The sequence below is a fragment of the Balearica regulorum genome, chromosome 30, assembly GCF_011004875.1.
Source record: "Balearica regulorum gibbericeps isolate bBalReg1 chromosome 30, bBalReg1.pri, whole genome shotgun sequence".
Classification (NCBI taxonomy): domain Eukaryota; kingdom Metazoa; phylum Chordata; class Aves; order Gruiformes; family Gruidae; genus Balearica; species Balearica regulorum.
This window is the reverse complement of record NC_046213.1, coordinates 327,052-340,335: the sequence shown is the minus strand read 5'-3', so window position 1 is coordinate 340,335 and position 13,284 is coordinate 327,052. Positions and strand designations below refer to the sequence as shown.

At 66.2% G+C, this 13,284-nt stretch overlaps 3 protein-coding genes across 3 annotated transcripts; 1 reads left to right on the top strand and 2 right to left on the bottom strand.

The window, feature by feature from the left end:
* The first annotated feature begins 76 nt into the window (after nucleotides 1-76).
* EIF3G (eukaryotic translation initiation factor 3 subunit G) lies at nucleotides 77-3,304 on the top strand. The gene is made up of 11 exons (XM_075738015.1): nucleotides 77-175; nucleotides 573-622; nucleotides 1,062-1,154; nucleotides 1,241-1,329; nucleotides 1,641-1,700; nucleotides 1,957-2,061; nucleotides 2,171-2,360; nucleotides 2,513-2,620; nucleotides 2,742-2,878; nucleotides 2,967-3,073; nucleotides 3,218-3,304. The coding sequence occupies exons 1-11, from the start codon at nucleotides 156-158 to the stop codon at nucleotides 3,231-3,233; spliced, it is 975 nt and encodes a 324-aa protein (XP_075594130.1). The 5' UTR covers nucleotides 77-155; the 3' UTR covers nucleotides 3,234-3,304.
* A 245-nt stretch (nucleotides 3,305-3,549) lies between these two features.
* On the bottom strand, nucleotides 3,550-4,681 carry P2RY11 (purinergic receptor P2Y11). The gene has a single exon (XM_075737980.1). The coding sequence runs from the start codon at nucleotides 4,635-4,637 to the stop codon at nucleotides 3,672-3,674; it is 966 nt and encodes a 321-aa protein (XP_075594095.1). The 5' UTR covers nucleotides 4,638-4,681; the 3' UTR covers nucleotides 3,550-3,671.
* Nucleotides 4,682-5,210: 529 nt separating this feature from the next.
* LOC104641164 (uncharacterized) lies at nucleotides 5,211-12,216 on the bottom strand. Its single transcript, XM_075737979.1, has 18 exons — nucleotides 12,087-12,216; nucleotides 11,298-11,459; nucleotides 11,040-11,219; nucleotides 10,859-10,952; nucleotides 10,588-10,771; nucleotides 10,292-10,496; nucleotides 9,309-9,397; nucleotides 8,612-8,782; nucleotides 8,362-8,463; nucleotides 8,026-8,076; nucleotides 7,746-7,916; nucleotides 6,884-6,960; nucleotides 6,694-6,801; nucleotides 6,483-6,606; nucleotides 6,309-6,387; nucleotides 6,078-6,207; nucleotides 5,849-6,006; nucleotides 5,211-5,656 (listed from the first exon to the last, which is right to left on the bottom strand). Exons 1-18 carry the CDS (start codon nucleotides 12,181-12,183, stop codon nucleotides 5,316-5,318), a joined length of 2,523 nt encoding a protein of 840 aa, XP_075594094.1. The 5' UTR covers nucleotides 12,184-12,216; the 3' UTR covers nucleotides 5,211-5,315.
* Between the last annotated feature and the right edge of the window lie 1,068 nt (nucleotides 12,217-13,284).

Genomic DNA, 13,284 nt, shown 5'->3' with positions numbered 1-13,284 from the left:
GGCCACTGAGGTGTTGCCTGGCAACCGGTTCCCGCCATGCAACGCGACTCGCCCTGCCCCTCCCCTTCCGCTTGTCCAACGCCGGAAGTGGCGCGGCGCCGCCGGAAGTGTGGCGCCTCCTTCCGGTCGCTGTACGTGAGGGAGGTGGGAGCGCGATGCCGACGGGCGACTACGAGTGAGGAGACCGGGACGGGCCCGGGAAGGGGAAGGTCACGGGAACCTGGCGTTGGGCCTGGGCTCGGCCCAGGGAGCGGGGCCGTAGGGGAGGAGAACCTCGGGGGGAGCGGGGCTGGGGCATGGCGGCAGCCGGCGGGACCCCGGTGTGGGGTCTGAGGGGGTTTCGGGTGGTGCTGGGGCTCTGGCGGGTGAGGGGAAGGGAAAGAGGCCTGGGCGGCGCCGGTGCTGGGGCCCGAGGGCGGCGGAAGCGGCGAGGGGAAGCGTCGGGGTGGCCCGGGGCTGAGGGGAGGGCGGCCTGGCCGGGACCGGGGGTGAAGGGGGCAGCAGGGTCCCCCGGCGAAGGGACAGGCGGCCCGGCGCGGGGCAGCGGGTTTAAGGCTCTGCTCTCTCCACAGCTCCAAGCCCAGCTGGGCCGACCAGGTGGAAGAGGAGGGTGGAGAGGACGGTGAGTGTCTCCTGCCGCAGGCCGGTTCCCTCCCCCATTTTCTCCTGTTGCTCCTCCTGCTGGTAACCGGGGATTTTTTTCTGGAGAAAAAGAGCAGCTGCTGTTCCTAAACCAGCCCAGAGATGTGCCCGCTCTTTGTCCGGGGTTGAAAACAGGCTCCTGGGCTCTTCTCCGTGGCTGATCCTTGCGAGCAGCGTGTGCCTGACCTGGAACAGGGAGCAGGACCTCTCTCACCATCCTCATTCCACCCATTGTAGGGGCTGAGGAAGCCCAGGGGGGTGGAGCAGCTATGGTTTCTTGGCTTTCTTCCCATGCTCAGAGGAGAAAGCAGGGCACGTCCTCCCTGCAGGGAGAGGCTGTGCCAGGGCATGGGGCTCCTTCCCCCTCTGCCGGGCTCACCCTAAGCGAGGGGATGACTCTTCCTCTTCTCTTTCTGCAGACAAATGCATCACCAGCGAGCTGCTGAAGGACATCCCCCTGCCAGGGGTGCTGGGGGGCAGCCTGAGCGCTGAGGCCGAGCTGCTGAAGGGAGGTGAGAGCTGGGCGAGAGGCCGGGGGGGCTGGTTTCTTGCCACCCCCCCATGTCAGACATTGTCCCGCTGTCCCTCCTCCCCGCAGGCCCGCTCCCCTCCCCGAAAGAGCTCATCAACGGCAACATCAAAACCATCACGGAGTATCGCGAGGAGGAGGATGGGCGCAAGGTGAAGGTGAGCAGTGCGTCCCGGGTTGATGTTTTGGCTTCTCCCCCACCAGACCCCTCAGCTCTGCCCTGGCGCAGGGGCTGATCCCTGCCTGCACGGGCTGATCCCTGCCTGCACGGGCTGATCCCTGCCTGCACGGGCTGATCCCTGCCTGCACGATCAGGCAGCGCCCGGCAGCAGGGACATCCTGTCGGAGCCCCATTTCGACTCTGCTGCTTCAGGCAGCCCCAAACTCGGCCCGTGTGTGGCAGAGGCACGTCTGCCGCACTCGTACTGTCCCTCCTCCTGCGCTGATCGGTTCTTTTGCGCCTTTACAGATCATCCGCACCTTCCGTATCGAAACCAGGAAGGCCTCCAAGGCCGTGGCCCGTCGGAAGGTGAGCGTCTCCTGCAGGAAGGGCGAGGGGGGGGACAGCGTTCCTTCAGCTGGGAGGGAAAGCTGCGCTCCGGCAGGAATCGCTTCGTCTCCCAGCCCTCCGCTTCCGCCCGTTCCTTCTCAAGCTCCCAACGACCCCTGAGTGGGGATCATTTCCCTTCCCGCTGGCTGCTCCTGCTCTGTGTTCAGCGATCGCTCGGGGACGTGCCGTGCGAGTTGGGGGTCCCCCCCTTTTTCCTCCTCCATTTTCTCCCCAGAACTGGAAGAAATTTGGCAACTCAGAGTTCGATGCCCCCGGACCGAATGTGGCCACCACCACGGTGAGCGACGACGTCTTCATGACCTTCATCACCAGCAAAGAGGTGGGTCGAGCACGGTGGGGAGCCCCCGGGCCTGTGGGGAGCCCCCGGTGAGGCCGTTCCCAGGCTCATGGTGGATCCCATGGGACTCAGGATTCCCCTTGTCCCCCAGGACCTGAACTGCCAGGAGGAGGAAGATCCCATGAACAAGCTGAAGGGGCAGAAGATTGTCTCGTGCCGTATCTGCAAAGGTGACCACTGGACTACCCGCTGTCCCTACAAGGACACCTTGGGACCGATGCAGAAGGAGTTGGCCGAGCAGTTGGGGCTGTCCACAGGCGAGAAGGAGAAGCTGCCTGGAGGTACGGCACCCCTTTATCCTGAGATGGGGGAGCAATGGGGGGGGGCTGCTGCTGTTTGCCTGCGGGCAGTCTCACCTCCTGCCTGTCTCACCTCCTGCCTGTCTCACCTCCTGCCTGTCTCACCTCCTGCCTGTCTCACCTCCTGCCCTCAGAGCCGGAGCCGGTGCAGGCTCAGCAGAGCAAGACGGGCAAGTACGTCCCCCCCAGCCTGAGAGACGGAGCCAGCCGCCGTGGGGAGTCCATGCAGCCCAACCGCAGGGGTAAGTTGAGGCCTGCCCTCGCGCGCTTGACGTCGGGTCTCTGCGGCGGCGTGTACGGCGCGTGCTGGCACCGACCGCGGTCCCGTCAGCGGCCTTGACCTTCCTCGTCCTTCCTCCCCAGCTGACGACAATGCCACCATCCGTGTCACCAACCTGTCTGAGGACACGCGTGAGACTGATCTCCAGGAGCTGTTCCGGCCCTTCGGCTCCATCTCCAGGATCTATTTAGCCAAGGACAAGACCACCGGGCAGTCCAAGGTGGGTGTGGAGGGATTTTCCCCTTGAGGGGGGCTGGGGAGGAGACCCCCCTGCTTCCTCTCACCCTCTCGCTTCCCTCCCACCCCAGGGTTTTGCCTTCATCAGCTTCCACCGCCGGGAGGACGCGGCCCGGGCTATTGCCGGGGTCTCTGGATTTGGCTACGACCACTTGATCCTCAACGTGGAATGGGCCAAGTAAGTGTCAGGGGGTGGCTTGGAGGCTTGGGGTGCAGCGGTGGCGTGCAGTCTGTCCCTGCCGGGTGCTGGGGGTCTGCGCCCGGCCCCCCCTCTCTATACTGTGCTCTTCCCTCTCCTTACCACACTCTTCCTCCTCCACAGACCCTCCACCAATTGAATCTGGTGCGGCGCCGGTTCCCGGCGAGAGCAGTCGGCACTTCTAAATAAAGACGTGTGGTCTGGTATGCACCAAGGTGTCGATCTGAGCTGTGGGAGGGGGGATTCACCCTGTCCCTGTCACCGCGCCGTCCTGTGGCAGAGCCACGGCCGCCCCCGGCACGTGGCGGGGCTGGCAGCACCCAAGCCAGCGACGCGGGGAAGGGCACGGCGCCGCCGCTCCTGGGTTTTTAGGCTCATCCCCAGCTTTTCAGCTAGGAAAAAGGGGGATCTCTGCAAAAAAAAAAGAGGTGTGACACAAGCCTATGTGTGCTGTTTCGGTTTTAATCCCCCTTCTCCCGCGTTACTGCCACCCTTTCCGGGAGGGAAACGCGTGGCTGAGGGCCACACTGAGCCCTGCGTGGCTGTACCAGCCGCCTTGGGCCACCCCGGGGAGCTCCTAGGTTGCCGGCTGCAGCTCCACGCGCTCTGCCCGCTCCTCGGCGGCAGTGCCGGTGCCGCAGCCGGCACCGCAGCAGTTGTGCACGGTCTTGGCCAGGGCGGCGTAGAGCAGCGGTTGCAGGCAGATGTTGAGGTTAACCAGGATCTTGCAGACCTGAGTGGTGGCGTGGATGGCTCTGGAGACGGCGCAATTCTCCGTGCCCGGTCGCAGCAGGCGACGCCATAGATTGAGATTACGGAAAATATGGTAGGGCAGGTAGGAAAAGGCGTAGAGAGCTACTCCCGCTCCCACCAGCATTCCCACCTTCCGTTTTTCCGTCTGGCTGAGGTGAGGATTACGGAAAACTGTGCGGATGATGGCGGCGTAGCAGGAGGCGGTGAGCAGGAAGGGCAGCCCGCAGCCCAGCCCGGCCAGCAGCAGGCTGTAGGGATAAAACTCTCGCAGCCGTTGCGGCGCCGCGCTCCCCAAACACTCGATAACACCCTCTGCCTCTTGCAGCTCCGAAAAAAAAAAAGTGGGTGCCGAGAGCGCCGCGGCCAGCACCCAAATGACCGTGCTCAGCACCTTGGCGTGGCGCGGTTGTAGCCGTCCACGAACCCGCAGCGGGTAAACGATTCCGAGGTAGCGGTTGAGGCTGATGCAGGTGACGAAGAAGATGCCGCCGTAGAGGTTGCAGTTGAAAAGGAACCGTTCCAGCTTGCACAGCGCCGCTCCGTAGCGCCAGTCCTTGGGCGGGTAGTAATACGCCGCCAGAAACGGCAGCGAGAGGGAGTAGAGCATCCCGCTGACGGCCAGGTGGAAGGAATAGACGATGCCGCTGTGCCAGGAGCGCTCGCGGGCGGCCAAATGGTAGATGGCCATGCCGTTGCCCAGCAGTGCCGGTGGGAATTGCGCCGCCAGCACCGGCCACAGCGACTCCTGGAAGCTGCTGAAGTTACTGCAGTGAGCAGGGTGGGTGGCCATCTCGGGGTGGGGGGGGGTCCTCCCGGTGTCCGTACCCCTTGTTTTTGCAGGCAGGGGGGGCAGGTTTGGTTGCAGGCAGCTAAGAGGCAGAGCGTGGCCACGAGGCCGCTGCCGGTAAATGGCCGCGCAAAGAAGCGGCGAGGGTTGGTGAGCGTTGGCTGCCTCACGCCGTCAGCGAGGCGTCGTGATCCCACGTTGGGGACAGATCGCGTCCCCCTGTCCGTCCCCCCTGACTCCCGTGGTGCAGGCAGGGCTCAGCCCTGCCGCTCGCCCCGCTCGCCCCACTCACCCCGTCCTCCTCGGGGCCTGCGCTCGCCGCCCTCCTCTCCCATCCCTCCCTTGTGGGTGGCAGTCGCAGGGCTGGGCGAGGTCCTGCCGGTTTTGGGGACAAAAGGCTGGCGGGGTGGGGTGGGGGAGTTGCGGGCAGGGAAGAGCCACTTCCCCTTTGGGCAGGAGCCTGGCAGCTGCCTTCAGCCCCGGCAGCGCCTGTTGGGGCAGGCAGGGGCTGCCCGCTCTGCCTGACCGCATCAGGCCCCCACTCGGCCCCCCCGAAACCCAGCACAGCCGCAGGCGCTCGTTCCAGCAGTGTATTATTGCACAGGAACGGGGGGGGGGGGGGTGTGACAACCATTTCCTCTCCCCCCCCACAGTCTCAGCGCGTGGCCGCCGCCTGGTGCTTCAGCGCTTCCCCTTCGTGGTACGTCGGGGCCGTCGGAAAATCATCTTCCCCTTCGTCAGCAGCTTCCCTCGTCCCTTCGACCTCGAGGAACCGGGACCGGCCCCCTCCCGGGGTGGGCGCTCGGTTCCTCGGTGCTGCTTTCGGCCAGTCCCCCCCTTTCTGGCCCCATCATGGTGCCGCGAGTCCCTCGCCGCCAGGTTTCCCTTCCGCCGCTTCCCCGGCGGCGTGGGGCGAGGGCTGGGGGCGGCGGGATGCTCCAGCCGGCTTTGCCGTCGACGTTTCCGTAGCGGGGCAGCGCCTGAGGAGCTTCGCTTCCTCTTGGTGCGGTCGGGGAAGAGATCTTGGGGGAGGATAAGACAAAAAAAAAAAAAGGTTCAGCGAAAAAGGGACGACGGGGGCGCAGCGTTGGGGCTGGCGCGTGTGTCAGTGCGTTTACTTTGAACCGAGATCACGGAGAGTTCACGGTTTTTGCATCATCAGCCACTACTGGGGGCAGGAGGGGTGGGGGGCGCTCGGTCCCCTCCAGGCTCACCTCTGTCCGGCTCCTCGCCCACCTCCTGCCGGTAATACTCGGCATCGCTCTCCTCCGACTGCTCGGCCACATCCTGCTGCTCTGGTGCCCCAGGATCCTCAGCGTCGCTGTCGCCGTCCTGCTGCCGTTTCCGCCGGATCCCCGCCAGGCTTTTCTCCCTACGGTACCACCCTGACGTCAGCCTTTGCCAGGGCGCTGCCGGAACCCGCCGCTGCCGCACTGCCCTCACCTGTGAGCCTCACGCTGCCGCCGTTTGCGCTCCACGTTGGCCTCCTGCTTCTGCCGCCGCTCTGCTTTCAACCGAAGCTTCGCCTCCTTCCGTGCTAGGATCTCCTTCACCTCCGCCTCCATCTTGTGGACTTAAAAACACACGAGAAAAGCGGGGGGGGGGGGTGTGAGACGCCCTGGCCCGAGCCTCCGCACCGGTGCGTTACCGGAGACGGCGTTTTCCAGCACTTACTGAGGCCGTGGTAGAGCACGTTGCCCTGCGCCAGGCCCTCCTCCACCTTGATGAGCTGCAGAGTCATGCGCGGTCCGATCTACGGGAAGCGAAGGGACGTGGAGAGCCCCGGTCAGGCTCGACGGCGTCCCCCGGGACGATGGCGACCGCGGCGTCGCCGTCGCCATCACGGACCTCGGTGAGGCGTACGGCGCTCTGCTGCGCTTTCATGTTGCCTCGGCCTGCGTACGCCTGCGGCAGCTCCAAGACGTTGTGGGTCCCGTCCTGCTCGGCCTCGCTCTCTGACAGGTTTACGTCTCTGCCGGGGGAGAGGAACGCGTTCGGGGACAGCCCAGGAGGCGCCTCTGGGACCGTCGTCCCCCCCTGTGTGTCCCCCCCCACGCACTTCACCAACAGCTCGCTGATGTCTTCGAAGCGGCTCATGTTCGGGAACTTCTCCTGCAGCAGCTTCTTCAGGCCTTTGCTCACACCCACGGGCACGACCTTCACGCTGCTGCGAAGAGGAGGATGAAGAGGTCAGTGCTGGGACGAGGGGTACAGGGATTCCCCCCCAAAATCAGGGGCATGACACTCACTAATGCCTGAAATCGAGGAGCTGCGTCTCTGTGTTGTAGGTGATGAGCAAACACCTCTTGATGTTGTTGAGGTTGACCTGCGGAAGGAGGAGGAAGAGGAGGAGAGAGAAGATTTCAGCTGGAAGGGACCTACAGCGATCATCTGGTCCAACCGCCTGACCAATCCCGGGCTGGGCAAAACTTAAAACACATTTTTCAGGGCATTGTCCAAACGCTTTGTGACCCCCGGCAGGTTTGGGGCACTGACCACCCCACCCCGGTCCAGAACCGCTTCCTCACGTCCAGTCTGAACCTCCCCGATGCCGCTTTGGGCCGCTCCCAGGCACCCTGTCCCTGGATCGCAGGGAGAAGAGCTCAGCACCTTACGTCCTCTCCTTGGGAAGTGGCAGAGCGATGCGGTCACCCCTCGGCCTCCTTCTCCCCAAAGGAGACAAACCCCGAGTCCTTGCAGCCCTTTGCCGGCCCGGCTGCCCTGAATATGGCGGGACAGTTCCTTCTCTCGGGGTCGTGCCGTGTTCGATGCCCCCCAGACGTGACTCTGCCCTCCCTGCTGCCTCCTCTGCCAACCAGCACCCCCAGATTCCATTCTACAGGGCCACTCCTCTCCCAATTTATATTTCTCGTTCCATCCCAGACACAGAATCCGTCTGCGGACTTGTTAAATTTCATCCTGTTCATCGCTGTCTGATGCTCCGATCTTTCTAAATCCCTCTGCGAGGCCGCTGATCCCCCAAAGAGCGAAGAGCACCTCCCGTATCCGGGTCGTTGGTAAATATATCGAACGGAACTGACCCTAGAACGTGCCTGAGGAATGCAGAAGGTGTGGGGGGGGACGGGCACGGAGCCCCCCCACCTCGCTTACCCTGTGGACGTTGATGGAGGGAAACATGTTCTGGAACATGCTGGCCATCAGCTTGACCTGGATCTGCTGGAGACCGAAATTACTGAGGACCAGCAGCGGGTGGTGGGTGAACTGCTGCTCGTGCATGCGGTGCCGCTTGAGAGACGAGACCACGTCCTTGATCAGCGAGTACTGGAGAGGGGGAGACATGATACAACACACGCACGAGGATGAGGAGGGGGCGAGACGCTGCCCTTTGTGCAGGCAGAGAAGCGGGGGGGGCGCTCCCGCCAGCACCCACCTGCATCACCTTGAACGTCAGCGTCGGGCCGCCGGGCAGCCGGAAAAGTTTCTGCGGGTTGGGGGGGAAGAGAGAAGCGACGCTCAGCGCCGGGGGGAACCGCGACGGTGCTACCAGCGGCACCGAACCCGCCCCGTCGCAGACGCATCAGTGCGTTTACTTTGGACAGAATCACAGCTTGAACTCAGCGGGGTTTTGTCATCATCTGCGTCTGCAAATGTGTGTGTGTGGGGGAAACACCCCCAAAAGGTGCCGGCACCCCGTATGAGGCGGCGAGGGGGAGCGCGGCCGCTGCGGAGCAGCCTCCCCCCAACCCCGGGGGATCGCGTTACTCACAAAATTGATGCCGGAGGACGATTTACTGAAGACCAAGAAATGCGTCACCCCCAGGGGCCCGGCCACGGCCACGAAATCCTTCAGGGAATTGTTCTTCCGCACCTGCGGCACCGAGCGGCCCAGCCCTTGAGTTCCCCCCTCCCCAAAACGCCTCCCGGGTGCGAGGGCTCCGCGCCAGCCCGGGGGGAGGGGGGGGGGCAGGATCCGGTGTGCCACCCCCGGACAGAGGAGGATCGTTCCCCAAACTCACCGTGAGGGCCCTGGCCGTGTACGGCTCCATCACCTTCCGCACGTCGGCGATGAGCTGCCGCACGTTCTTACCGACGCGCCCGCGGTGGAAGACGAAGGAGTGGGGGACGGTACCGAATTCCTGCTGGGCGTGTTGCAGCGCCGCCGCCCGCTCCTTCTTCTGGTTCTTGCTCTACCGGGGACGGGGGAAGCGGTGGGGCGCTCAGGGACGGGGACCTCCAGCCCCCCGGGAGGGCCCGATCCCCGGTGCGGCCGGTTCCCCCGTCCCCTCTTGCCCCTAACGGAAGGCCCGATCCCCGGTACGGCCGGTTCCCCCGTCCCCTCTTGCCCCTAACGGAAGGCCCGATCCCCGGTACGGCCGGTTCCCCCGTCCCCTCTTGCCCCTAACGGAAGGCCCGATCCCCGGTACGGCCGGTTCCCCCGTCCCCTCTTGCCCCTAACGGAAGGCCCGATCCCCGGTACGGCCGGTTCCCCCGTCCGTTCTTGCCCCTAACGGAAGGCCCGATCCCCGGTACGGCCGGTTCCCCCGTCCCTTCTTGCCCCCTCCCCGCCAACCGGGAGGGCCCCATCCCCGGTACGGCCGCCCCGGGAGGTCCCGATCCCCGGCGGGACCAGGCAGCTGCCGCGCTCCAGGCCCACCCCGACTCCCGCTGGCCCCGGCCGAGGCCCGGTTCCCTCTCCCGCCCCCCGGCCCGTACTTTGCTCGGCCGCCCCATCTCGCCGCCGCCGTCACCATGCGGCCACGGCCACTTCCGGCGTGCATCCTCCCGCCCGCTCCGGCTACTTCCTGTGCGTCACTTCCGGTCGGTCCCTGCCCGACGCGCCCCGTGCCGCCGCCCCGCGTTCCGCCCGCCGTTGTCATGGTTACGCGGCCTGTGTCGTTCCTCCCCGCCTCCCCGGTCCCGCCGCTCCCCCCGGGCCGGTCCCGCAGCACCGCGGGGACACCACCCCCCCCCCCGGCCCGGCGCCCACCATGGCGGAGATCGAGCTCTGAGGGGCCAGGGCCGCCTCACCCACCCTCCTGGCCCGTCCGAGCCCCTCAGGCCTCGCCGTCCCGTATCGCCGCCGGCGCGAAGGTCAGTGCGAGGGGGCGGCGGTGAGGGGGCGACGTGACACGCTTTACTGGAGACCCCAGACCCTCCCCCGGGCTCATCAACACTCCCAGAGCCCCCCCCCCGGGCTCCCCACGTTCCTCAGAGACCCCGAAGGTCCCCCAGAACCCCCCTGCAAGACCCCCAGCTCCCTCAGAGCCCCCCAGAGCCCTCCCCAAACTCCCCAGGTCCCCCCCCCAAGACTTCCCACCCCTCCAGGCTTCCCAAAGCCCCCCCAGGCTCCCCCTACCCCAGCTCCTCACCCTGCAGGTTCCCCCAACTCCCCCCAAGGCTCCCCAAAACTCCCCCCCCGCTCCCCAATCTCCCTCCCCCCCCCCCCAGCTCCCCCCAAGGCTCCCCACCCTCCTCCCCATCCAGCGGAGGGCTCAGCCCCACCGGGACCCCATCCTGCCAGGAGTACACCCCCCCCCTCCCCCATCCTTCCAACTCTGACACCCCGGGGGGCACATTGAGCCGCCGGTGCCGTCCATGCATCCCGCTGTGAGCGATGCCGTGGCCCCCTCCCCACCGTCGAGGGACTGAAATCCCCCCCCCCGTGGGGTGCCCCGCTCAGAGCGGGGTGACCCTACGTCGGAAGCAGCCGCAGGTGAGGCACCGCAGAGCACCCATGCTGAGGTGGAAGAGGGTGCCGTAGTTGAAGAGCAGGCGGTAGTAGGTTCTCACGGACAGGTCCCCCGAGGGATCCGCGTACTTAAGGGCCACCAACGGCGTGTAGAGGCGGTTGGTTTGCGTGCGGAAAGCCGGACGCCTGGCTCCGATCACGTTCACAATCGCCTGCGAGCGGAGAAGGGGGGGGTCAGGGATGGTGCGGGGCCAGGAACAGCCCCTAGAGACTCCCCCAAAAGGCCCTTCCCCAGCCCCACACCTCGGCCACGGCGACGGGGCTCTGCCCCAGCGTGGTGAAGATTTCGTGGGAAGCCGGCAAGTACACGTCCTTGAAGTACCGCACCGTAGCCGGATCGGTGCCGGGGAACTCAGAACGTGAAACCTCCTCCATCAGCTTCAGCTCGAAATCTGTGTTCACGGGGCCTGGCTCCACCATGGAGACGCTGCAGGGCCGGGATGGGTGCTCGGGGTGGGGGTCCAGAGCCACCCTTGGGCCCTTTGGGGCCCCCCCCGCACCCCCTCACGCTCACAAGATGTTGAACTGCAGCAGCTGCACGGCCAGGCTTTCGCAGAATCCCTCCACAGCGAACTTGGAGGCAGCGTAGACGTCGTTGAAGACGATCCCTGCGGGTGGAGAGGGGCTGAGCTCGGTGAGACTCCCCTCTGGAGCGAGTCCCCCCTCCCCACAGTGAGACACCCTCCCTGCCTCACCCTGCAGCCCCATGACGCTGCTGATGACCACGATGTGACCGCTCTGCCGCCGCTTCATGTCGGGAAGAACGGCCTTGATCATCCTCACAGCCCCGAAGAAGTTGGTCTCGAAGATGCGCTTCATTTCCTCCACGCTGATACTCTCCACGGGACCCACGTGCCCCACGCCGGCGTTATTCACTGCGGCACGATGTGAGGGGGCTCAGAGACGCCCCCCGGCCACCCCGTGGGGCTCCCCTACCCCCCCACCCCGCTCACCCAGCACGTCCACCCGTCCCCCGGGGATGCTCTCCATGCACTCTGCCACTGAGCTATCGCTGCAGACGTCCAGGCGTTGGATGTTCAGCGTCTTTCCCAGCGCCGATCCTGCTGCCTCCTCCAATTTCTCCTTCTTCCTCAGGTCCCGCATGGTGGCGATGACTGCGGGGAGCCCCGGCCCCGGTCAGGGGGACCTCGGACGCCAGCCAGGGTTGGAGGGTCAAGCCAGGACGACGTTCCCTAAGCTGCTTTGGTAACACGGCCTTTAATCCCCCCCCGGGACTAATCCCCAGCTCTGGAGTGGGGTCAGCGGTGGGGTAGCGGAGCCCTGGGACACACGCATGTGTTTGTGTGTGGTGTGTATGTGCCAGCGGGTGGCATGGGAACGAGGACGGCGTGCGGTGACCACGCGCCTGTGTGTCCGCCCGGGTGGGAGCGTGCTGTTGGCCCCGGTTACACGCGCGTGTGCTTGCAGCCATGCGCTGCTCGTGCCGTCCGTGTCCCCGTGGGGCTGCCCCACGTCCCCAGCTCCGCTCCTCCTGGCAGGGCGGTGGGTGGGGGGCACAGGGACACCTCGGTCTGCTGAGGGGGGGTCTGTGAGTTTGGGGCCACAAGATTTGATGTCCCAGGAGCTGCAAGGAGAAAGAGGCTCCCGGGCTGGATGGAAGGGGTGAGCACGGAGCGGTGGGACCCTGAACCCAGCACCCTCCCCAACCCACTGTCCTGTCCCGGGGGGGCCGTGGGTCCCCTCCTGGGACCACATAGAAGGGTCCCCTCCCTACTCCTCACCCTGGAAGCGCTGCTGGGGGTCCTGCGCCAACTTGACGGCGACGGCGAGGCCGATGCCGGAGGAGCAGCCGGTGACGAGGACGGTGCGGGGCGCCATGGCTGTGCTGACCTCCGGTCCAAAGGCTCTTATGAGATCAGGACCCGGCGTCACGTGGGAGCAGGATCAACCTCCCTGGGGCAGCCCTGGGGAGGGCATGGGGGTCTGCCAGGCCGTAGCCCCCTCCCCTGCCCACCGGCGTGGGGCACGGCAGCCCTCGGGGACCCCCCGGCAGGGCACGTGGGATGGGGTTGGGCGCTGGTGAGATGCCCACCCTGGGCCCATCGGGGACCCCGTAGCCCCCCAGTCTGTCACAGGGGTCTGTGGGGGAGCTGGGACAAGATGGCTGAAGGTTGGGGAGGGGGCTGCGCTGTCCCCAGAGCTCGGGAGGGGACACAAGGGCTCGGTTTGGGGGGCCGGGGGCGTCCACGGGGGCTCGTTACTGCAGAGACGACGGTAAATATTTGCTGGGCAATGGAAAACCGGGGGAGAGCGGAGCCGAGCGGCTGTGACTCAGGCGATGAGGCAATGGGGTGACTCCAGCCAGCCGGGCCCCGGGGGCCAGCCCGGCCGAGCGGCAGCTGCACCGTGGGGTGGGGGGGGGTTCCCCCCGAACCCCCCAGGTGTTCCAAAATCCCCAGCCTTGGTGTGGGATGGGAGTGGAGTGGGGGACTTTGCACCCCAAAACGTGCTGTTGTTGCTGTGGGGCTTGGAGTAGGGTTTGGGGCTGTGCACCCCAAAACCTGCCATCTTTGCTGTGGGGCTGGGAGAGGCATGGGGGGGGCCTCTTCACCCCTAAACCTCGCTGTGGGGCTAGGAGCAGGGTGGGGGGCTGTGCACCCCAAAACCCACCGCCCTTGCTGTGGGGCTGGGAGCAGGTTGGGGGGGGGGGCTGTGCACCCCTAAACCTCGCTATGGGGCTGGGAGCAGAGTGAGGGACTCAGCACCCCAAAACCCACCGTCCTCGCTGTGGGGCTGGGAGCGGGTTGGGGGGGGCCCTGCACCCCTAAACCTCCCACGGGCCCAGGAACTCCCGTCGGCCTCCGGCACCGTTCGGGGCGGTGGGAGTTCGCAGCCGGGACCCCCCCCCCCCCCCACCGGGGGCCGGTGTCGGTGCCGGGGCCCGCCCGTGGGCCGGGCCGGGCGGGAGGCGGGGGCTCC